The 25,202-nt window shown below is 43.3% G+C and overlaps 1 protein-coding gene across 1 annotated transcript in view; it reads left to right on the top strand.

The window, feature by feature from the left end:
- Positions 1 to 25,202, top strand: part of ARID1A (AT-rich interaction domain 1A) — a 104,142-nt gene that overhangs the window by 29,151 nt on the left and 49,789 nt on the right. The window contains exons 2-4 of the mRNA XM_049775150.1: positions 12,675 to 12,887; positions 14,771 to 15,226; positions 16,949 to 17,065. Coding sequence (XP_049631107.1) covers positions 12,675 to 12,887; positions 14,771 to 15,226; positions 16,949 to 17,065 — 786 coding nt within the window. The remainder of the gene's footprint in view (positions 1 to 12,674; positions 12,888 to 14,770; positions 15,227 to 16,948; positions 17,066 to 25,202) is intronic.

The raw sequence follows: 25,202 nt of genomic DNA, 5'->3' as shown, positions 1-25,202 counted from the left end.
AAGCTTCCTGAGGCAGAGTGTCTTTGTACAGGAGCCACACAGCCAGACAATAGTTTGTGCTGGCGGGGCCATGTGGCAAGTCATGTGACCTGGGGCTGTTTTCTGCTGGGGTCCTTACCCATCTGTTCTCTCGGTTCTTTCTGGGTTATCAGGCACCAGTCCAAGTCCTCCCAGGCAGCCAGCTTCATGGCCAGAGATTACGAGCACTAACCTTCTTGGCAGGGGTGGTGTGGCTTCGCGTTTATGCAGATTAGCCATGTGTTTCCCACTTCAAGGCATTCCACAGGAAAAGCCTTTTCCTGTGTTTGGCTCTCAGTGGGCGGTTCCCAGCTTACTGTACTGGGATTCAGTGAGCAGCAGGCGTGCACTAGAGGGATCACAGTACACTGGCCCCCTCCCATTCCACCTCCAGTGTTACGTCACCACAACACAACCACTCGCTCTCATACTGTTGGTGTCATTCATTCGGTGCCAAGATTGCTTTAAAAAATTCCCTTGGCCCCAGTTCAAACAGGAGTACAGCTGGGATGTGTTAGATTTTAGGCAGTCTGCCCTCAATTTGAGATGAGTTATAAATAGCAGTGCCGACTTCCTTAACTACCGCTCTCTGAGGTAAAATGCAGGTTAATTACTGTGGGAATCAATTAGGGTGTTCTTTCGGTTAAAGAGCCAGGGATGCTTTTTTTTATTGTTATTATTAAAAGTCAAACAACAAATCTGACCAGGAATAAATCAAAAGTTCCCGGTCAAGAAATAATATTTAAAAGCTAAACCTTAAGGTTATGGCCCTAGATTTATGCCTGGTTGAAGCCATCAGATATTTAGAGTGACAGAACAAGTGGTCCTTTAGGCATTGCTTGAGACTTCTTTCCCACAATTCCAGCTCATCCCTCTATTCTCATGTTCTTGTCATTCCTTTGGAACCAAATCAGGCTTTATGGGTGACTATCTGGTCACTTGCCTCTCTGTATGTTTGCATTAGAGCAGAACCCTAGTGCTTTCCTTAATTGGGACTTTTGTTTGCTTTTTGGGTCACACCCGCCAGTGCTCAGGGGTTACTCCTGGCTCTGCACTCAGAAATCGCTACTGGCTTGGGGTGGGGGGAATATGGGATGCTGAGGATTAAACCTGCATCTATCCTGGGTCAGTTGCCTGCAAGGCAAACATCCTGCCACTGTGCTACCACTCCTGCCCCTTTAACTGGGACTTTTATTTCAAGTAGATTAAGAAGTTTCTCTTTCTTGGTGCCACTACAGCCTAGTGTGGTGTATTTTGATGAACATAATTTTTCTACTTGTATACTTTTTGTCTATTGTCCCGATTTCTCTCTCAGTTATGGCCAGAAGTTGGAAAGTTTGAAGTACATGCTGTTAACCTTTAAACAACCTCTGAGAGTCATTTTAGCTTTCCATGGTGCAGCAAGAAGTTGTAAGGGATTCTATTAATCCAGTGACCTAGAGGAATTTGTAATTTCATTTACTTAGAACTCTCCATGTAGGTGGTTAGTCTTAGAGCTGTTTGAATATATTCAGCAGGATGAGTCTGCTAGGCATCCTTGCCTTTGATGCCCCTAAACTGCATCTTTTGATGCAGTTCATTTGGCAGGCAATTTATAAGTGAACTAGAAAAATATAAGTGGTGGGTGAGAGAGGGGTCTCTTTTCCTCTTTAAAAAGATTTATGAATGCAAGAATCTATACCCAGGTGTCCAGCTTCCCTGATCCAGGGAGCAGCATTTTCCTCTCAATAATGTGTCTGTGACAGAGTTTTTGCTTTTGAATTGTAATCACAGTAATCTACTCCTGTGGTTTCCCATTGAAAGGGTTTCTTTTTTCCTTTCTCAGAGTGGATGCTGGCTCTTCACAGTCAGGGTTTGGTGTTTCCCATCCTTGACTTGTTTGTTCCTTGGTGTCTGAACATTGCTGATACTGGCTTTTCTATCTTCTTGTAAGAAAGTTTTTTTTCTGGCCAGAAATTGCTACTTAACAAAGAACAGTGATTAGTGAAGGTTTTTTTTTTCAAGTTTTTTTTTTAATTTTAAAAATTACTTTATTTAAACACTGTGATTTACAAGGGTTTTCATAATAGTTTTTTCCATAGTTACAGAATTGTTCATGAGTGAGTTTCAGTCATTTGCTCTACAACACCATTCACCAGTGCACATTTCCCAACATTAATGTCCAGTTTCAGCTCACCCTTCTCTGCCCTCTCCTCTGCCTATCTGTGGTAGATATTTTTCTTCTCTACTCTCATTCTTTTTTTCCTTTTAGACACTTTAGTTTGCAGTATTGTTACTGAAAAGGTACCATGTATATCACTTTATCTCCTTTTAGCATCTAGTTCTTGTACAGTGAACATTTCCAACTATCATTGTCATAGTGATATCTTTTTTTTTTTTTTTTTTTTTTTTTTTGGTTTTTTTTTTTTTTTTTTGGGCCACACCCGGTAACGCTCAGGGGTTACTCCTGGCTATGCGCTCAGAAGTCGCTCCTGGCTTGGGGGACCATATGGGACGCCGGGGGATCGAACCGCGGTCCGTCTCCTAGGCTAGCGCAGGTAAGGCAGGCACCTTACCTCCAGCGCCACCGCCCGGCCCCCATAGTGATATCTTTTATGCCCAGACTGTAATCCCTTACTCTTTGTGGCAATCTTTCTCTTATGGACTGGTTCTTTTGACCCTTGTTTCAAGTTTTTTTTTTTTTTTTTTTGCTTTTTGTGGTTTTTGGGTCACACCCGGCAGTGCTCAGGGGTTACTCCTGGCTCCATGCTCAGAAATTGCTCCTGGCAGGCACGGGGGACCATATGGGACACCGGGATTTGAACCGATGACCTTCTGCATGAAAGGCAAATGCCTTACCTCCATGCTATCTCTCCGGCCCCTCAAGTTTTATTTTAAAGCAAATTAAACTCCACTGTTCTAAGAGATTGGAAAATGTCATATCATTGTGTGACTGTAAATCACATCTTTCACAACAGGATCAAGTTTGTGAAATTTTTTATTGTTGGATTTTTTTTTTTTTTTTTGTGGTTTTTGGGTCACACCTGGCAGTGCTCAGGGGTTACTCCTGGCTCCAGGCTCAGAAATTGCTCCTGGCAGGCACTGGGGACCATATGGGACTCCGGGATTCGAACTGATGACCTCCTGCATGAAAGGCAAACGCCTTACCTCCATGCTATCTCCGGCCCCTATTGTTGGATTTTTGTGTGTGTGTGTGTGTGTGTGTGTGTGTGTGTGTGTGTGTGTGTGTGTGTGTGTGTGTGTACCTCACTATGCAGTATGGAAGACGTACTCTTAACACTGAGTAATATTTCCAGCACTTACGGTAGTATATTTATTTTATTTTATTTTATTTTATTTTATTTTATTTTATTTTATTTTATTTTATTTTATTTTGGTTTTTGGGCCACACCCGGTGGTGCTCAGGGCTTACTCCTGCCTGTCTGCTCAGAAATAGCTCCTGGCAGGCACGGGGGACCATATGGGACACCGGGATTCGAACCAACCACCTTAGGTCCTGGATCAGCTGATTGCAAGGCAAACGCCGCTGTGCTATCTCTCCGGGCCCAGTATATTTATTTTTAATTTGATAACACCCACTTGAGATTGTACTAGAGATGTACAAGTACTAGAGATGGGGTTGGGATTATTCTAATCCAGCCAAACCCAGGCTAGTCACTTGCAAGACAAGAATTTTGACCCTAGCTCTTTCTCCAGCCCTTCCAATGGTTTTGGAAAGTATATGGGGCTAGAGAGATAATATCTGGGTTAAGGCACTTACCTTGCATGCAGCCTACCTACCCCATTTTGATCCCTGGTAGTGCATTAAATCCCCTGAGTACTACTAGCTATTGTTGCTCCTAACCCCAAAAATTGATCAGAAAGGTGAATTCCATCCCAGACCATCCCTTCTTCTAATATGAGCAGGTATTTAATATCACATAAAATTAGAATTTTAGATTTAGAATTTAGATTGTTTTAACTAAATAGATTTTAGTTTGATAAGTTGTTTATTCTCCTGATCATAAGTAATAATTTTTATATAGGGAGAGATATCATAACCACAGAATCAATGTCTTAATTTTAGACTTAAGATAAAAATTTTTTAGGACCAGAGCAATGATACAGTGGAGAGGGCACTTAGCCTTACATGTAGCCAACCCATATTTAATTCCAGGTACCCCATATGGCTATCCTGAACACTACCAGGAGTAACTCATGAGTACAAAGCCCATTGAGTATTGCTTAGTTATAGCCCCAAAACATCAACAGAATATATATATATATATATATATATATATATATATATATATAGTTTTTGGGTCACACTGACAGTGCTCGGGGGTTACTCCTCGCTCTTTGCTCAGAAATCGCCCCTGGCAGGCACTGGGGACCATAAGGGATGCTGGGATTCGAACCACCACCTTTCTGTATGGAAGGCAAACTCCTTACCTCCATACTATCTCACAGCCCCAATATTTTTAAAAATTTTACTCTAGGGGCTAGAGATAGCACAGCGCCTTGCATGCAGCCAACCCAGAACAGATGATGGTTCTAATCCCTGCATCTCATATAGTCCTCTGAGCCTGCCAGGAGCGATTTCTGAGCGCAGAGCCAGGAGTAACCCCTGAGTGTCACTGGGTGTGACTCAAAACAAAAACAATATCAACTAAAATCTTACTTTTTTTTGGGGGGGTGGGGTTTGGGTTTTGGGTCACACCCGGCAGTGCTCAGGGGTTACTTCCTGGCTCCATGCTCAGAAATTACTCTTGGCAGGCTCGGGGGACCATATGGGATGCCAGGATTTGAACCACTGTCCTTCTGCACCTAAGGCAAACGCCTTACAGCTGTGTTATCTCTCCGACCCCCTAAAATCTTACACATTTTATTTTCCTTTTTTTGGGGGGAGCATGTCTGGGATCGAACCCAGGTCTGCAAGGCAAGTGATCTACTCACTGTCCATTTATTTTTAGTGCTGTGTGTCATTATACAGTACTGTATTCTCTAATTTTGAATGTTCCACAAATGACTGAGATCATCTGGTATTTGTCCTTTGACTTATTTTGCTTAATAAGATTCCTTTCGGGGCCAGAGAGATAGCATGGAGGTAAGGCGTTTGCTTTTCATGCAGGAGGAGGTCATTGGTTCGAATCCCGGCATCACATTGCAGTAAATTGCAGTTTGATCTCTTTTACATGTTATGTGTGTTATTGTATATCACAACTTGATCCATTTGTTTGAAATTAGATAATTGGGTTATTTCCATATCCTGGCTATTTATTAAATGCTGCAGTGAATATGGGTGTGCATATATATTTCCAAATTAGTGTTTGTTTTTTGGAGTTGGATTATAAGCAGATAGATTTTTGTTTGGGGACCATACCTGGTATTGCTTAGGGTCCACTTCTGGTTTTTGTTTTGTTTTATTTTTTTGGGGGGGTCACTCAGGTGTTACTCCTGGCTCCTCATTCAGAAATCGCTCCTGGCAGGCTCGGGGGACCTTATGGATGCCGGGATTTGAACCTTCTGCATGAAAGGCAAATGCCTTACCTCCATGCTATCTCTCTAGCCTCACTTCTGGTTTTATTCAAGGATCATACTGGACAGTTGAGTCTGGATTGGCCTCATTCAGGACAGGGGTTTGTTGGTTTGTTTGTTTGTTTTTGTTTCTGGCCACACCCAGTGACCCTCAGGTCAGAAATCCCTCCTGGCTTGGGGGACCATATCAGACGCCTGGGGGATTGAACTGCTGGTCATCCTAGGCTAGTGTGCCCAAGGCAGAGACACCTTATTATGCCCTCTGCTACCACTTCGACCCCAGGACAGTATTTTTATCCCTGTACTATTTTTGCCTTTATTTTTTGGTCTGCAGAGCTCTTTCTTTTTCTTTTTTTTTTTTGGGGTGGGGGGTGGTGGTGTTACTCCTGGCTCTACACTCAGAAATCACTCTTGACAGGCTCAGGGACCATATGGGATGCTGGGACTCAAACCACCATCCTTCTGCGTCTAAGGCAAACGCCTTACCGCTGTACAGAGCTCTTTCTAAAGTTGATGAGAGAATCCTTGAATTGGTTTTTTAACTAGGTGCCATATAAGTAAGTAGCTGTTAGGAGTCCAGACTTCCAGGTACAAAAGAGGAAAAGAACTTGCTATTAGCTATTCTAGTGTATTTAGGAGGTTTTTTTTTTGTTTGTTTTGTTTTGTTTTGTTTTGGTTTTGTTTTTCCAATTTGAGGACCTTACTGGAATAGGATGATAGCATTCTCAAAAATGGGTTGGTGTCCTTTGGCTGTTCTATCCTCCCTTCTGATTCTCATACCCACTTCTTTTTTTGGGGGGTCACACCTGGCAGTGCTTAGGGGTTATTCCTGACTCTCCACTCAAATCGCTCCTGGCAGGCTCGGGGATCATATGGGATGCCGGCATTTGAACCACCGTCCTTCTGCATGCGAGGCAAACGCCTTACCTCCATGCTATCTCTCCGGCCCCATATATCCACTTCTTGCAATAGCAGCCTGGCACATCGATGTTATTGAGCCCTAACTCAGCACTTGGATTTGGGGTGGGTGGAAGGGGTTTTGTAGTACTTAGTCTCTTGGCTTCTCAGAACTTAGGAGATATTTGTGACAGCAAAGTGTTACACATGATATAGACCGATTTACAATAAAACATTTAGAAATTGAGGGGCCGGAGAGATAGTACAATGATAGGGCGTTTGTCTTGCAAATGGCTGACCCAGGATGGGTCTGGGTTCGATTCTTTTTTTTTTTTTTTTTTTGGTTTTTGGGCCACACCCGTTTGACGCTCAGGGGTTACTCCTGGCTATGTGCTCAGAAATCCCCCCTGGCTTGGGGGGACCATATGGGACGCCGGGGGATCGAACCTCGGTCCTTCCTTGGCTAGCGCTTGCAAGGCAGACACCTTACCTCCAGCGCCACCTACCCAGCCCCTGGGTTCGATTCTTGGCATCTCATATGGTCCCCTGAGCCTGCCAGGAGTGATTTCTGAGTGCAGAGCCAGGAGTAACCCCTGAGCACTGCTAGGTGTGCCCCCCCCCCAAAAAAAAAAACCCCAGAACATGTAGAAATGAAAAAAAAAATCAGTTTACTGGGCTGGAGAGATAGCATGGAGAGTTGTAAGGCGGTTTGCCTTCCATGCAGAAGGACGGTGGTCCCCTATGCCTGCCAGGAGCAATTTCTGAGTGTAGAGCCAGGAGTAACCCCTGAACACTGCCGGGTATGACCCAAAAACCAAAACCAAAACAAAGAAACAAAAAAATCAATTTACTAAATGGGTAGTGATTGTTGAAGGGTGGTTTGGTTTCTGCTAGAAGTCATTGTGAACAGGGCAGAGTCGCATTCTGTTGTGGGAAGGAGGTGTTGAGAGTGAGAAGAATATTTATTGGCATGATCTTGGAGGACTGTGACTAGGCAGAAGAGCTATATTGTTTTTATTAATAATTGGGGCGGAGAGATAGCAGGGAGATAGGACATTTGCTTTGCATTCTGAAGGACGGTGGTTCGAATTCCGGCATCCCAGATCCCTTAGTCTGCTAGGAGCAATTTCTGAGTGGAGAGCCGGGAGTAATCCCTGAGCGCTGCCAGGTGTGACCCAAAAAAAAAACCAAAAACAAATAAACAAAAATATTAATAATAAAACAGACACTGTGTGGAAGTAAGTGTATTGTGTATTTTATTTTTGTGTGGGTAGGTATAATCAGTGGTGGTCAGAAGTATCATGTAATATCAGAGATTGAACTAACCCCAGAGCTCCCATATACAAAGAATGCACTCCAAGCCTTTTTTTTTTTTTTTTTTTTGGTTGTTGTTTTTGGGTCACACCCAGCAGCGCTCAGGAGTTACTCCTGGCTCTACACTCAGAAATCGCTCCTGGCAGGCTCAGGGGACCATATGGGATGCCGGGATTTGAACCACTGTCCTCTGCATGCAAAGCAAACACCTTACCTCCATGCTATCTCCAGCCCCTACATTTCAACCCCTTAAACTATCTGTGTCGTCCTGTTAGTGTGTTTTTTGTTTTGTTATTTGGTGGCCACAATTGTCAGTGCTCAGGGATCACTCCTGTTGGGTTTGAGGGGCTGTTTTGGGGTGCCAAGAATTGAACTCAGGTCAACTCTGCTCAGTGTATTCTCTCCAGCCCATGTTAATATGCATTTTAGATGAAGAATTTATGCTTTCAAGGTCAGTGAAAGAATTTAGATTTGAACCCTAGTATATAGAGGGATATATTTAATGTTCTTTTCTTTCTGTGTAATGCTATGCAAAACATAGTAGGTAGGAAGTTATTACTAAGAGGTGAGGGGCCGGCACGGTGGTGCTAGAGGTAAGGTGTCTGCCTTGCCAGCGCTAGCCTAGGACGGACCACAGTTCGATCCCCTGGTGTCCCATATGGTCCCCCAAGCCAGGAGTGACTTCTGAGCGCATAGCCAGGAGTAGCCCCTGAGCATTACTGGGTGTGGCCCCAAAACAAAACAAAACAAAAAAAAGAGGTGAAAATGATTTGTGAACATTGCTCTAGAACTATGTGGTATATTATGATAGCCACTGGCTACATGTGGTTATATGAATACATTAAAAGAAAATAAAATCTGAAATGAAGTTCCTCATTCACACTAGCCATATTTCAAATACTTGTACTTAAATGTTTCTAGCTATATTTCAAGAGCCACATGCCACAGAAAATTTTATTGAATTTTCCCCCCTAAATCACTACTTCTCAGCTAGTAGTAATGTTAGAATTATTAAAGAATATAAAGGAGAGGGAAGAGGCCCAAACCCAAACCATTCTGGACTCACAAAATTAGAGTCTCTAGTTAGAGGCCTAAGTATTCCTGAAGCTTCACTGAAAATTCCAATCTGTAGCCTGATTAATAGCTTTTGCACTAGAAGTCCCTATAGTAACCATGGCAATGATTGACAGAGATACAAAGTAAGCTGTTTTCCCTATTCAGCAAATTTAGTCTCATAACCTGAAGGCCACATGGACATTAGCTATAGTCCTGGATGAGGATCTCCTTTTTTCTTTTTTTGGTTTTGAGTCACACCCGGCAGCGCTCAGGAATTACTTCTGGCTCTATGCTCAGAAATTGCTCCTGGCAGGCACAGGGGACCATATGGAATGCCGGAATTCGAACCATCGTCCTTTTGCATGAAAGGCAAACGCCTTACCTCCATGTATCTCTTCGGCCCCGGATGAGGATCTCTTGATGTGCATGTATCATGATGTGAACCCTGAGAGCTTCTGAGCACTTTGCAGAAAAGGATGGTGACTTTTTTTTTTTTAGGGTTTTGTTTGTTTCTGCCACACCTAGCAATATTCAGGGCTTACTCCTGACTCTACACTCAGGGATCAATCCTGTTGGGCCTTTGGGGACTATATGGAGTATATGGACTATATGGAGTGTCAGTGATTGAACCGAGTTTGGTTACATGCAAGGCAAGTGCCCTATCCACTTACCCATTGTACTATCTCCCTAGCCCCCAGAAGGGTGATGTTTTGGCCTCATTGTCAGGTTTATCTAGGGAACACACTTGTTATTTATTACTCTTATATAGTCTCAAATGAATTTTCATGTTCAAAATTATTATTGGAAATATAATTGGAATTCCTGATTCAGACATCGGATTTGGGCAAAAAAATAACTCAGGTTGTTGGAAAGAGACTTGTAGTGATATTGACATGTAGTGATTTTACTGTAGTCTAGAAACTTTGGAGGCACTCTTTGTTTTGTTTTGTTTTAAGCAACACCCAGTGATGCTCAGGGGTCACTCCAGGCAGGGCTTGGGATATCTGAGGTTTAACTTGGGTCAGCTGCATGTAAGGTAAGCACCCTACTTGTCCTATTGCTCCGACCCCTAGAGGGTACTCTTATGATCACTGTTACCTTTAGCTGAGAACTCAGCTGCAGTCAGAGCTTTACTAGTACTTTTTTTTTTTTCTTGGTATTTGGGGGAGGGGGTTTTGTGGTTATTTTACCCATTTTCTTTCGGACAGCTCTGTTTTCTCTTTTATCTAATAGCATTCTGCCACCTTCCCCCAAAAAGTACATGTACAGAGAACCAATCGTATCCCTTCCTCAGTTTTTTAAGCTTTTTGGTTGCTGGAGATTTTAGTTAAATTGAAGAATAATTATAGAATACAAGAACCTGGGCCAATGGTACAAACATCTCCTGAGAACATTATAAATGTATATTCTAGGCTCCTTATATCTATTGAATTATAGATTCTGAGGGTAAGTCTGGTGGTCTTTCCATGTGATTTGGATGCGTGATATTAGAGTATCACTGAACAACTTTGTGAGTTAGTGATATTCAAATTCCAAAGTTGTTATTCTCCCTTTCTCTAACCACATTGGCTTATGTTTGAGGGGGAGGGTGGAAGTGGTCATACCTGGTGGTACTTAAGGTATCATATAGGTTGCTGGGAATTGAACCCAGGTCAGGTGCATGCAACACAAGGTATTATCTCTCTAGTCCTTTGTACCCGTGTTTTAAGTAATAAAATTTAATTTTTAAGCTTTATATCAGTACGAACCATACTCTTCTACTTGGATTTATGTATGTAAGGGATTTTGAGAAGTTCCTCATTCCCCTCCACACCATCAGTAGATAACAGCAGCTATCTTGGCAAGGGAAAGTATTCAGTGACTGTTTTAGAACTTTTATAGATAAAGTTACATCAAAAAATGAGCCAGCTAATTACATGTATTGCTCAAAGAACTGAAAAGAAAGTCAATGAATAGCCAAAATACCTGTGAATTGAATTTTGGCTTTCATTATTGGTGCTATGCTATACCTCTATCTCTTGGGGGGGGAGGAGGTTTTTTTTTATATTTTTATTTTGATCATAATGGCTTACATATCTTTTGCAGTAGTATTGAGGAGGGTGTTTTTGTTGATTTTGCTTTTGAGTCACACCCAGCACTCTGCACTCAGGGATCATTCCTGGCAGTGCTTGAGGGGCCATATAGGGTACTGGGAATTGAACCTAGGTTGTCTATGTATGTGTACAAGGCTAACAACTTACCTACTATACCTGGCCCCTGTATCTAGTGTTTTTTGTTTTTGTTTAAATTATTTTTGGCTTTTGGACCACACCCAGCAGCACTCAGCAATTACTCCTGGCTTTGTGCTCAGAAACCGCTCCCTACAGGTTCTGGGGACCATATAGAATGTCATGGATTGCCAGCCTTGTGTGAGGCAATAACTACCCACCTTTTTTTTTTCTTTTTTAATTTGGTTTTTGGGTCACACCTGGCAGTGCTCAGGGGTTACTCCTGGCTCTCAGCTCAGAAATCATTCCTGGCAGGCTCTGGGGACCATATGGGATGCCGGGACCTGAACCACCGTTCTTCTGCATGTAAGGCAAACACTCTATCTCCATGCTATCTCTCTGCCGCCCCCCTTTAGAGATAAAGTTCCTATTCTCCTTGTTCCTTGAAGTTTTGAATAATAAAGATCATTGAGTTTTGAGCAGTCTACACTGCTCAAAAATTCAGAACCAGTCCATTAGCAACAATTTTTTTCCTTGCTACCTATGTAGAAGAAAACATGTGTTTGTTGTTGTTGTGTTGTTTGTTTGGGGACCATACTTTGCTGTGCTTGGCTTATTCTTGGTTCTGTGCTTAGAGTTACTCCTAGCAATACTTGGAAAACCATAATGCAGTACAGGGGATGAAACTGTCTTTAGCCCTATGTAAGGCAAGCATTTTACTGCCTGTACTATCTCTCCAATCAAAAAAACATAATTTTTAAGTTAGCATGTATTATAGAACATTCAATGAACTACAAATGTGGAAAGAGGAAAAAATAATCTAATATAGACATTTAGATGTTTCTTTTGTTTTTTGGGTTATATCTGGTGATGCCTAGGGTTTACTCCTGGCTCTGTACTAAGGTTTCATTCCTGGCAGAGCTTGAAGACTATATAGGTTTGATCAAAGGGATTGAACTCACCCAGGTCAGCCATTTGCAAGGCAAGCGTCTTGTATAAGTCTCTATTCAGCCCCTAGTGTATTTTATTGTTTGAATTTCCAAACACAATATTGTAGCATAATTTTCATTATTGTTGAACAAGATCATGTTATAGTAGCATCTTCCCCTCTCTCCCAGTTTGATTTTATTTTGTTGTTTTATGTTTTGATGTGTTTGATGTATATAGATGTTTTGCTTCAGAGCTGACCTGTCCCTTGGATCTCAAGTAGAATCACACTTAGAAATTTATCTACAGGGCCCGGAGAGATAGCACAGCGGCGTTTGCCTTGCAAGCAGCCAATCCAAGATCAAAGGTGGTTGGTTCGAATCCCGGTGTCCCATATGGTCCCCCGTGCCTGCCAGGAGCTATTTCTGAGCAGACAGCCAGGAGTAACCTCTGAGCACCGCTGGGTGTGGCCCAAAAACAAACAAACAAACAAACAAAGAAATTTATCTACAAGTTCGTTTTCAGAAATTAGAAGTATCATCAATTTACATATAGAAAATTAAAGGTTCTAAGGGAATGTTTAATCACTTGCCCAATGGGCAAGAGCTATAACTTTCTATTATAGTAACTGGTTTTCTATATGCCATAAAGATTAAAAAAACAACAACAACTGGGTTTTGTTCAGATTATCCAGAGACATAAAAGCCTCAGGTTAATGAAATACTTTTTATTTTTTAGCCATCCAGTCCAATGGATCAGATGGGCAAGATGAGACCTCAGCCATATGGCGGGACTAACCCATACTCGCAACAACAGGGACCTCCGTCAGGACCACAGCAAGGACATGGGTACCCAGGGCAGCCATATGGGTCCCAGACCCCGCAACGGTACCCGATGACCATGCAGGGCCGGGCACAGAGTACCATGGGCGGTCTCTCTTATGCACAACAGGTAGATGATGATTCTGATTAACCTTAACCCTTGTTGCTAACCACAATTTGATTTGTGAACTATGGAATTAGAATAAGTCTTTGGCAAGAAAAACTTCTGAAAGGAACATAGGTCACTGGCTAGTCTACATATTTCAACCATTAGTTATAGTGTGCTGTTTCCTAGGCAGTGTGGGTAACATTGCTCCTAGGAAGATTGCTACCTGACCCCAGACTGTACTGTCTGTCTTTGACCTGATCTGCTTGCAATCATTGGTGATATCAAAAGGTGGTAGAAGGAAGTGGACATAGCCAATCCACTTCTCCCAAGCAAACTACTAATACCATGTATTCCTTCAACATATAGCTTCAACATGCAGTTAAAGATAAGTGTTTAGGAGGATTGAAAATAGGGGCCGGGTAGGTGGCGCTGGAGGTAAGGTGTCTGCCTTGCAAGCGCTAGCCAAGGAAGGACCGCGGTTCGATCCCCCAGCGTCCCATATGGTCCCCCCAAGCCAGGGGCGATTTCTGAGCGCATAGCCAGGAGTAACCCCTGAGCGTCAAACGGGTGTGGCCCAAAAAAAAAAAGAAAGAAAGAAAATAGAAGCAAAAGTGAGACTAATAAAGATGCCTTTATGTCTATGACATGTTATAGATGTTGAGATTTTCCTCATCTCTTAACCTACACTACTATTTTTGAAAAACAAAAACAATTACTTTTTTTATTTTGGTCACACCCGTAGATGCTCAGAGGTCACTCCTGGCTATGTGGTCAGAAATTGCCCCTGGCTTGGGGGACCATATGGGACACTGAGGATAGAATGGTGGTCCACTCTATGTTCGAGTGCACAAGGCAAATGCCCTAACAACTACACCACCACTGCCCCCTTCCCCACCCTTTGGTTTTTGGGCCACACCTGGTGACGCTCGGGGTTACTCTTGGCTATGCGCTCAGAAGTCGCTCCTGGCTTGGGGGACCATATGGGATGCCAGGGGAATCAAACCTGTCCATCCTAAGTCATCCACGTGCAAGGCAAACAGCCTACCACAGTGCTACCGCTCAGGCCCCTATTTGGGAAGTGGGGTTTGGGTTATTGGGTCACACCCAATTTACAAAACCTAACCAAGATACAGAACCAAACTTAAAATGACTTTTTTAAATAAAGTATGTCCTAAAATACAAGAATGGGGTAATGTCACTGACTGTTGTTTGTGATTAGGACAGAGATAGCTAATGTTAATGAAAGTATAGTTCAGGAGTCCTCACATTTTTTAAATGGGGCCTAGTTCACTGCCCTTTAGACCATTAGAAGGCCATACTATAGTTTAAAAAAATAAACAGACAAAAAAATAAAAAAAACAGACTATGAACAATAGTGGCCCACAGGTGTTAGTTTTGCAGACCCCTGCCTGAGACTGAGAGGAATCTTCGTGTAACAGAGAGGAGGGGTATTGAAGAGTACAACTCACATCTCACACCTGCACACTTTGGGCCTGGGGTGAGTCAGCCGCTAAGCAGGACAGGCAGTAAGGGCAAAAACACTTGGTGGACTGATTAAATGTCCTCAGAGGGCTACATGTGGCCCACGGGGCTGTAGATTTTGGATCCCAGGACTCCTGGCTAGTCCATAATAATAGCTGCTCTTGGGCTCTTGTATATTTTGCAAATATTGGATCATAAATTTTCTGTGGATAAATGCAGTCCACTTAATTAAGTCAACAGGCAACTCAATGTGATTTTCCTTCTGGCTCAGTTTAGATGAGTGGTAGAAAAATTCTAGGCCTTCCTAATGAGACATAGCAAGGCATTCTATATTCATCCTCAGGGCATAGCTTTTGTCAAAAAGACCTTACCTTTCTTTATCTAGGAGATCAGTGCTAAAAGTATTCTTTCCTTTTCTACAGATTCCTCCCTATGGACAACAAGGCCCCAGTGGGTATGGTCAACAGGGCCAGACTCCATATTACAACCAGCAAAGTCCTCACCCTCAGCAGCAGCAGCAAGCACCCTACTCCCAGCAACCACCATCCCAGACCCCTCATGCTCAATCATCGTATCAGCAGCCACCACAGTCTCAGCCACCACAGCTCCAGTCCTCCCAGGCTCCATATTCCCAGCAGTCATCCCAGCCTCCACATCAGCAGTCTCCCACTCCATATCCTTCTCAGCAGTCCACGACCCAGCAGCACCCCCAGAGCCAACCCCCGTACTCACAGCCACAGGCACAGTCTCCCTACCAGCAGCAGCAACCTCAGCAGCCAGCATCCTCGACGCTTTCCCAGCAGGCTGCATACCCTCAATCCCAGTCTCAGCAGTCACAGCAAACTGCCTATTCTCAGCAGCGCTTCCCTCCACCACAGGTAAGATGCATTTGTCTCTTGCCCTTCTCTGGGTGTTATTGCAGATAGTTTTGGAGGGTGGTATTTGGAGAACTTGGCCATATAAGCTGGTTGTCTAATATACACTTAAAAACCAATTAAATCCTAGGTCAGCATGCTAACTAAATTGATTGAAATAATAAAGGCATAACTTTTTTTTGAGGTGGTGGGGGTTGGTTTTTGTTTTGGGGCTTGGAGGCCACACCTGTTGACCCTCAGGGGTTACTTCTGGCTATGCGCTCAGAAATCACGCCTGGCTTGGGGGGACCATATGGGACACCAGGGAATCGAACCAGGGCCCTTCCTAGGCTAGCGCTTGCAAGGCAGATGCCTTACCTCTAGCGTCACCACTCTGGCCCCTGGCTTTACACTCAGGAATAACTCCTAGTGGTCTTAAAGGAAACATGGAATGCTAAGGTTCAAACGTGGGTCAGCCATGTTCAAGACAAGCTCCCTTGCTACCATACTGTCTCTCTGGATCTATGGCATAAAAATCTGTAGCTCTCCTGAGGGTATAAAAAATAAGAAATGAAAGTTAATGTCGGGACCGGGAAGGTGGCGCTAGAGGTAAGGTGTCTGCCTTGCAAGCGCTAGCGTAGGATGGACCGCAGTTCGATCCCCCGGCGTCCCATATGGTCCCCCCAAGCCAGGGGCAATTTCTGAGCGCATAGCCAGGAGTAACCCCTGAGCGTCAAATGGTGTGACCCAAAAACCAAAAAAAAATAAAAATAAAGAAAAGAAAGTTAATGTCATAGTTTGTTTTGTTTTATTTTTAATTTGGGTGCTCAGGGTTACTCCTAGATCTGCATGCAAGAATCACTCTTGATGGGCTCAGGGAACCTTATGTGAAATGGACCCTTCATTTGGCCTTGCCATCAGAGTTGATAGCATAGTCTTTAGAATATTCTCAGTGGTGACAGGTCCATTCATTCATTCATTCATTCATTCATTTATTTATTTATTTATTTATTTATTTATTTATTTATTGTTTTCGCCACACTCAATAGTACTCAGGGATTACTCCTGTCTCTTCACTCAGAAATTACTGCTGGCAGACTTGGGGGACCATATGGGATGCTAGGGATCAAACGTGGGTCGACTGTATGCAAGGCAAATGCCCTACACACTTCTATCCCTCCCAAGCCTGGGTCCTTTTATTTTTTGAGGATTGTTTTAAAAAATTAGCTAAGATTTGAGGTCAGAACAATACCACAATAGGTAGGGATGACTATAGGTGATAGAAATGTCATCAGAAAGAGCTTTATTCGGGCCCGGAGAGATAGCACAGCGGCGTTTGCCTTGCAAGCAGCCGATCCAGGACCAAAGGTGATTGGTTTGAATCCCGGTGTCCCATATGGTCCCCCGTGCCTGCCAGGAGCTATTTCTGAGCAGACAGCCAGGAGTAACCCCTGAGCACTGCCAGATGTGGCCCAAAAACAAAAAGAAAGGGAGGGAGGGAGAGAGGGAGGGAAGGAAGGAAGGAAGGAAGGAAGGAAGGAAGGAAGGAAGGAAGGAAGGAAGGAAGGAAGGAGCTTTATTTATTATTGAAATTATTGAGCCGCAACTTTTAAGTTTTTGCCTTTAAGTAATAGTGTGCACAATTACAGGCAGTTGCACGCAATTTTACTCCTGTAGAAAGTCCTTTGGCCTCTTAACATGAAGTAAACCTCCTTGGTTTATCAGACCTTCATAATTCTTTTTTAGGAGTTATCTCAAGATTCATTTGGGTCTCAGGCATCCTCAGCCCCCTCAATGACCTCCAGTAAGGGAGGACAAGAAGATTTGAACCTGAGTCTTCAGTCAAGACCCTCAAGCTTGCCTGTGAGTATTCCTGCCATCCTCTAAACGCTAATCAAGGCAGAGAGAAAAGCAAAGAAAACCAGGCCCTGATTGGATCTCTGTGATATTAAACTAACTGTAATAACTACTCTTGGAATTCAAGTTCAAAATTCTGAATAGGGGCTGGATCGGTAGCACAGAAGGGAGAGCATTTGCCTTGCACATAGCCAACTCATGTTCAATCCCTGGCATCTTGTATGTCCCCCAAGCCTGCCAGAAGTAACTTCTGAGCATCGCCAGATGTGGCCCAAAAAAACAAAACAAAACAATTCTGAATAGGAATTTATGGACTGATCTTTATGGAATGTGTTTTGACTGTCTGCAAAGGGAATTGGTTTAAAGTTTTGTTTTTAATATTGGGTTCTTGAGCCATGGATTTGAGATAGGGACAGAGAAACACAGGCTTACTCCAAAAGGTTTTATTTTGGTTTTAGTCTTGGACCATGCCTAACATTTTTCAGGGCTTTCTCTTTCCTGACTTTAGTCAGGAGTGAGATTATCAGGGACCATAAATAGTGCTGGGGATTAATTCCAAGATGACAAACACCCTTATACACTGTACTATTTCTCCGGCCCAGTTTTTTGTGTGGTTTTGTTCTGTGTTGTTTTGGGATTTTTTTGGGGGGGGGTGGGGCAGGGGGAGGGGCACACCTGGTGACGCTCAGGGGCTACTCCTGGCTATGTGCTCAGAAATCGCTCCTGGCTTGAGGGACCATATGGGAGGCCAGGAATCGAACCAAGGTCTGTCCTGGATTGGCCCGTGCAAGGCAAATGCCCTACCGCTGTGCTATCACTCCAGCCCATTTTGTTTATTTTTTAAACTATTTGAGGAATTTATTCTTTTGGTTTTAGTATTTAATTGGAAAGTAGGATCTTGGTAGTTGAGCATGGCAAAGAAAAAGCAGTTTCATGGTTATTATTTGGTGTTATTAAGTGCTATTTAGTGAGTTCTTAATGCCCAAATAAGTTTAGTTCATGTTTTTGGAACCAATGGATCATATCTTGAACAAAGACGATGTAGTCTGCTGAACAAGAGCTTTAACACTAGAGCAAAGTTCTTGGTTCTGCATTTTGACTTTGCCACTGTTACTTGGGCAATTGATTTCACCTTTCCATGACTTTTTATGCTATAAAACAAACCTTAAGGTAGTATAGCTATCTATAAACATTGGATTAGTATAGAGTTAGGCCATGTATATGTCATCCCATACATATTTACTTTTATTTGTTTGTTTCTTTTGGGCCACACCCTGCAGTGCTCAGGGGGGCTACTCCTGGCTCTACGCTCAGAAATCGCCCCCGGCAGGCTTGGGGAACCATATGGGATGCCGACGTTTGAATCACTGTCCTTCTGCGTGCAAGGCAAACACCCTACTGCTGTGCTATCTCTCTGGCCCCATATTTACTATATTTTCACTAGAAAAAGTCAACCTAGGAAATACTGTCAGGTTGATCACTTCAAGCCCACACTGCTGGGTTGAACTGGTCGCTCTGGAGTCCCAAAGACTACTTACTTGGGAGGCCCTACCCTCGCAAAAACAAACTGAAAAACAGCCAACTAATGAGTAGTAAGCTATTTCTGGAAATACTTATACCTAGTCTTAGCTCTGCCCCTACCTATGGGTACATTCTTTATGTTCTGAAATTAATTAAGTTGCTTGGCACAGGAGAACAGCCTCTGCTTTGCTGTACACAGTTTCTATAGTGCTCCCCAAATGTTCTATCTGTAGTGCCTTCAAGTATTAATGCAGGTTTTTTGGTTGGCTTGGTTTGTATTGGGAGTCCCGCCCAGCAGTGTTTAATCCTGTCTCTGTGCTCAAGGATCACTCCTAGAGATGCTAGGGGACCATATACAGCGTGGGGTATAGAACTTGGTCTTGGCCACATATAAAATAAGCACCTTATTCACTAGACTATCTCTGAGGCATCCAATGCCTATTTTCCTTTACTCAGTACTTCTTTTCTTTTCTTTTTTTTTTTTTTTTTTGTTTTTGGGCCACACCCAGTAACGCTCAGGGGTTACTCCTGGCTATGTGCTCAGAAGTTGCTCCTGGCTTGGGGGACCATATGGGACACCGGGGGATCGAACCGCGGTCCGTCCAAGGTTAGCGCAGGCAAGGCAGGCACCTTACCTTTAGCGCCACCGCCCGGCCCTCAGTACTTCTTTTCCTTCGATTCCTTCATAGATCCAGGTAGCATATTTAAGATCATTCTCAGAAAACTCGACCAACTTTCAAAACTCTGCTTAAGTTAACTCCTATGATGCCTTCACTAACTAAGTTAGTTTTTATTTTACTTTTAAAAACCTGCAATAAGGGGACCGGAGCAGTGGCATAGTGGTAGGGTGTTTGCCTTGCTCATGGCTGACCTAGGACAGACCCTGGTTTGATCCCCTGCCATCCCATATGGTCCCCCAAGCCAGTAGCGTTTTCTGAGCACATAGCCTGGAGTAACAATCCTGAGCATCACCTGGTGTGGCCCAAAAACAAACAAACAAAAACTCTGCAGTAAGGGACCTGAGTAAGGGGCACAGCGGTAAGGGTATTTGCCTTGCACGTGGGCCAAAACAGGACAAATCCTGGCATCTCATATGGTTCCCTGAGCCTGCCAGGAGCAATTTCTGAGCGCAGAGCCAGGAGTAACCCCTGAGCCTGAGTGCTGCTGGGTGTGACCTCCCCAAGCCCCCCTCCCCCCCCCAAAGAAAACCTTATGAAGTTTATCATACTCAGCTAGAAAGTGTATGTCTGAAGGGGGACAACTTAACCATTGCTACTAGATTGTTATTTTCACTGCTAGGGCTGAGCAGTTACCACACTGCTCTGTGTGTAAGAAGTGTGTAAAAAGTTGAGGCCGAGAGATAGCATGGCATCCCATATGGTCTCCCAAGCCTGCCAGGAGCGATTTCTGAACGTAGAGCCAGGAGTAACCCCTGAGCGCTGCCGGATGTGACCCCCCCCCCAAAGAAAAAAAGTGTGTAAAAAGTGTGTGTTTTACTAGAAGGTGTATTTGTGGGGCCAGAGAGATAGCATGGAGGTAAGGCGTTTGCCTTTCATGCAAAAGGTTGGTGGTTCAAATCCCGGCATCCCATATGGTCCCCCAAGCCTGCCAGGAGTGATGTCTGAGCATAGAGCCAGGAGTAACCCCTGAGCGCTGCCGGGTGTGACCCAAAAAACAAACAAAAAAAAAAGGTGTATTTGTACTTCTTAATAGTGGCCTTAGGAAGAAAAAAGGTTAGGGTTTACATCTGTCTTGTAAAATAGCTATCACTTTACTTCACCATATGTAAAAAATATGGCTAGAGAGATAGTGCAATGAGCAGGGCATTTGCCTTGCATGCGGCCAACCTGTGTTCAATCCCTGGCACCCCTTATGATTCCCCAAGTCCCAGCAGTAGTGACCCCTGAGTGCATCCCCTCACCCCCAAAAAATTTTCTCAGAGAGATGAGTTAACAGTGTTGAAAAGATGACTAAAAAGCTCCATGTTCCATCCCCTGACCTGCATGTTCTTTTTGTTTGTTTGTTTTTTGAGTCACACCTGGCAGTGCTCAGGGGTTACTCCTGCCTCTATGCTCAGAAATCAGTCCTGGCAGGCTCAGGGGACCATATGGGATGCCGGGATTCGAACCACCGTCCTTCAGCATGCAAGGCAAATGCCCTTCCTCCATGCTATCTCTCCGGCCCCTAGAATCGCTACTTTTAAAGTTTCTGTTTAATGATTCATCCAGATATATGTGGTTTTCTATGAATAATGCATACTTTCCCAATTTTTCTTACAGAGACACATTTGTCAGTAGTCTTGAAAATGTACTGTACTCGAGCAGTAATGAAAAGTAGCTAAAGGATTGAAAACCTTGATCTGGATAAGTTATCTATATTCGTGGTTCTCAAACTTCAAGAATCATAGGACCTGGAGAGGGATGTGCGATAGTTACTCAGTGTTTGTTAAAGCTTTGGATATTGAAAACTGTTTTTGGTTATTTAGTTTCACCATACAAAAAAAATCTAGAGATTATTTGAGACACAGATTACTGGCTTCTGATTCTGTAGTATTTTGAATGCCAAAATTTGCATTTCCGACAAACTCTGGTGGTGTTGAAGTTCCAAAGAGCATGCTTGATTAGAGTAAAAGCTTTAGATTAGTCTTTAGAAAGGATTTAGAAAGTTTTAGGATTTACTACAGAGAAACATCATTTTCGATGATGTAGTAACCCACAGCATAACTAGTAGTAATTTATATTACATTTTGACTTCTGGTGAGAGTATTAATTGAAAATAGAAAAGAGACTTGAGAGAGCTAGAGTAATAATAGTACAGGGGTTAAGCGCTTGCCTTGAATACAGCCAGCTCCAATTTGACTCCCAGTCTGGAATAATCCCTGAATATAGATAGCAGATTAGCCCCAGGGCATCTCCAGGTGTGGCTAGATTGAATACCTTCCTTGCCCCTGTTTTACTCCTAAGAAAAAGTCTTTAGAGAGCCAGGTTTACATCACTGCTGTGGCCTTGGTAGTTTATTCCTGGATTACAGTAACTCTTGCACTGCCAGCATTATCCTGGAAGCTCTCCTCTTTGTGTTACTGGATTATTTTCCTAAATTAGTCACCAAATGCTAATCCACTGCTAAAGTAGATATGATGGTTTCCTTTTCCCTTCTTCACTGTCCTTCCTCCCACCCCCCAGATTCCTGTTTTTTTTTTTTCCCCTCATAACTAGTGATTTGCCATTTATGCATAGCTGTTTCTTTTTCTTTCAACTTTTGTACTCAAAATTACTGAACATGGTCATCTTTTTTTTTGGCGGGGGGGGGGGGGGGACGGGCGGTCATACCCGGCAGTGTTCAGGGGTAACTCCTGGCTCTATGCTCAGAAATCGCTCCTGGCAGTCTCGGGGGGACCATATGGGATGCCGGGATTCGAACCACTGACCTTCTGCATGCAAGGCAAATGCCTTACCTCCATGCTATTTCTCCGGCCCCGAAAGTGGTCATCTTTTAAAAAATATCAAACCTGGGGACGGAGAGGTGGCGCTAGAGGTAAGGTGTCTGCCTTGCAAGCGCAAGCCAAGGAAAGACCGTGATTCGATCCCCTGGCGTCCCATATGGTCCCCCCAAGCCAGGGCCAATTTCTGACTGCTTAGCCAGGAGTAACCCCTGAGCATCAAACGTTTGTGGCCCAAAACAAACAAACAAACAAACAAAAAATCAAACCTGACAAGTTACATTGCTGCTTTAAAACAGTTTCTTTGGGGCCGGAGCGGTGGTGCAAGTGATACGGTGTCTGCCTTGCCGGGCGCTAGCCTAGGACGGACCTTGGTTCAATCCCCTGGTGTCACATATGGTCCCTCAAGCCAGGAGCGATTTCTGAGTGCATAGCCTGGAGTAACCCCTGAGAGTCAGCAGGTGTGGCCCCCACCCCACCCCCCAAAAAAACAGTTTCTTTGTGATCTGGAAGATGTTGCTATTGTAACTAGGAGAGTTTGGGGCCCCCCACATGTAGTAATGCTCAATAGCAGCTCTTATTGGTAATCAGGGGACTGTAGGTGGTTCTGGGGATCAAATTCTGGCCTCTTGCATGCAAAGTATGTACTCTGAGGACTTGAGGTAAGGAAACCAAGGAAGGTATAAAAATATAGAGCATTCTAGAAAGACATTAATGATGGAGAGGGAGCTGAATCAATCCCAATTCCTCTGCTTGATCTCAAAACCTGGATGTATGAAGTAAAGGGCAAAAATGCAGATTATAGTGAACTAAAAAAAAAGAAAAGAAAATGGAAGGGAGCTATATTGTTCCTATAGAATTCAGGAGTGCAAGCATGAGACTAGAAAAGGTTCTCTAGCAGCTATATTGTTCCTATAGAATTCAGGGGTGCAAGCATGAGGCTAGAAAAGGTTCTCTAGCCAACACCCATTTTTCTAGAATTTCAGGAATTCAAAGGCTCTAAATGTACTAGAGTGTACCAAAGTTGTTGAACCTCAGTTAACAGAGTGTAAGCGCTCATGACACACACACACACACACACACACACACACACACACACACACACACACACACACAGATGTTTAAGGGTTTATCATAAAAGAAAGGAATATAAATGAATTTCCTTTTCACTTGGAAGTGAGGAGGTGAGCATGGTTGACCCAGGCTCCATCTCTGGCATTTCATATGGTCCTCAAGCACCTCCAGAAATGAACCTTGAGTGCCGAGCCAGGAGTAACCCCTGAGCACTACCAGTGTAGCCCCAAAACAAAAATAATGAACAACAAAAATAATAGCATGGTTTCCTGCAGAAAAACATTACAATACCATACCATCTAACATTGTCAACTTCACCTCACTATATCCTAGTGTGTGTCCTAGCTCCCCAAACTTCCACTTTTTAAGTTTTTTTTTGTTTTTGTTTTTTGGTTTGGGGGCCATATCTGGCAGTGGTCAGGATTTCCTCCTTTCCTCCTGGCTTTGCACTCAGGTATCACTCCTGGTGGGACTCACTGGACCATATGTGGTGCTGGTGAGCCACTTACAGGGGCGATCACTTTCTGTTCTATTCTCTTTCTGACCTTAAAACCTGACTGAAATATATTCTCTGGTATTCTTTTTGTTCAGCAGTTTCTTCATAATGAGGTAGTATTATGCAGATACTTGAATGTTCATGTCGATACTTTTTCTGTTTATGTTTATAGTTTCTGTACCAGAAAGATATTTGGTAAAACTTTGTTGATTAGCCCCTGTATTAATTGCTGCCTACTTGAAGTTGGATGCCAGCTTTTTTTGTTTTGTTTTGTTTTGTTTTGTTTTGTTATCTAGCTTTATTGAGAGTGGCAGGAGTTCTCTAAAAGTTAAAAAATTTTTCAGGACTTCTATTTTATAGTTTGTGTTCACGTTTATCACACTTCAGTAAAAGAAGATAGGACCAATAGGTTATTGGTTTCAGTTGGGGGCTATACTCAATAGTGTTCTCAAGGCTTACTCCTGGCTCTGAGTTTAGAAATCAGTCCTGGCAGGACACAGAGGGGATGTCAGAGGATCAAACCCAGGTTGGCTGTGTGCAAGACAAACATCTTACCCAAGACCAATAGATTTTGCTTGAGTTTTTTATGCTAGTTGCATTTCTGTTATCCCTTTGAAAACAATTTTGGTACCCAGAGAAGCTGGACCATTCATTCTAGGTTGGTGACCTGCTTTTCTTATGTATGACTACATATCTATACTTATTCCTTTTAATTATAGCTTAGGTGGTCACAAAGTCACAGTGGGAAGTAATCACTCCCCTCTCTCATTTCTGTCCAGACTTGTGAGTGAATGTATCCTGTGCAAGTATCCACCCGTTCTCTAGAAGGCTGCTTTTCTGCAGGTTTAGCCAATCAGCTTCTGCATCATCATGCTGCGCTGGCCCTGATACTGAACGGTGCCTTCTGCAGGAGAGTCTGCCTCTTGCTACATCACTGTATACTTATTCCTGGGCCCACTTCCTGTTTCTATTCTAGTTGTTGGTCGCCGAGCTCAGCTTCCTGCCTCTATCTTACACAGATTCCTCTTGCTAGAATCTTTTGTTTTCTTCAGAACCTCAGTTTGAAAAACCTATAGAGCCTTGCCTTTAGTGTGATGATGTCCCTGGGGTCATTCAGCCCCATTTAGAAGACTGGTAGGAAGTAGCCCTTCCCAATATAGAACACTAATAGCACACTACTTGAATTTTACCTTGTTTTTTATTTTGTCTCCAGCCCTACAACAGGAAGCTGGTGGTTGGTTGCTTACCCCAGAAATTGGTATAAGAAGATAAGCTAGGATCTTTGCATGCCAAGCTTACCTTCACTGTTAGCTACTTAGGACTGTCAGACTGCTGTACACTGTTTCTTTTGTACCTGGAACTTTTATTTCCTCTTCTAAGATGGATATTTAGAATCCGTGCTAGCCCAAGCCTCTCTGAAGTACAAAGAACAGTGTTTTAAGTTGGGCTGGTATTGCTATCCTAAGCAAAGTACAATACTATGGAGAATAGAGGGATAAAAAGAAAAGTATGTGCTGACTCAGCTATCCATCTTGTATGAGCCGTTCAACCTCCAAAGCTTTGAGTAGGATGATGGAAGCACAGGGAAGATGTAAAAAAATTTTTTTAATGGC

This window comes from Suncus etruscus, chromosome 6, assembly GCF_024139225.1.
Source record: "Suncus etruscus isolate mSunEtr1 chromosome 6, mSunEtr1.pri.cur, whole genome shotgun sequence".
Lineage (NCBI taxonomy): Eukaryota > Metazoa > Chordata > Mammalia > Eulipotyphla > Soricidae > Suncus > Suncus etruscus.
Note: the sequence above shows the minus strand (reverse complement) of the source record. Positions and strands in the feature narration are given on the sequence as shown.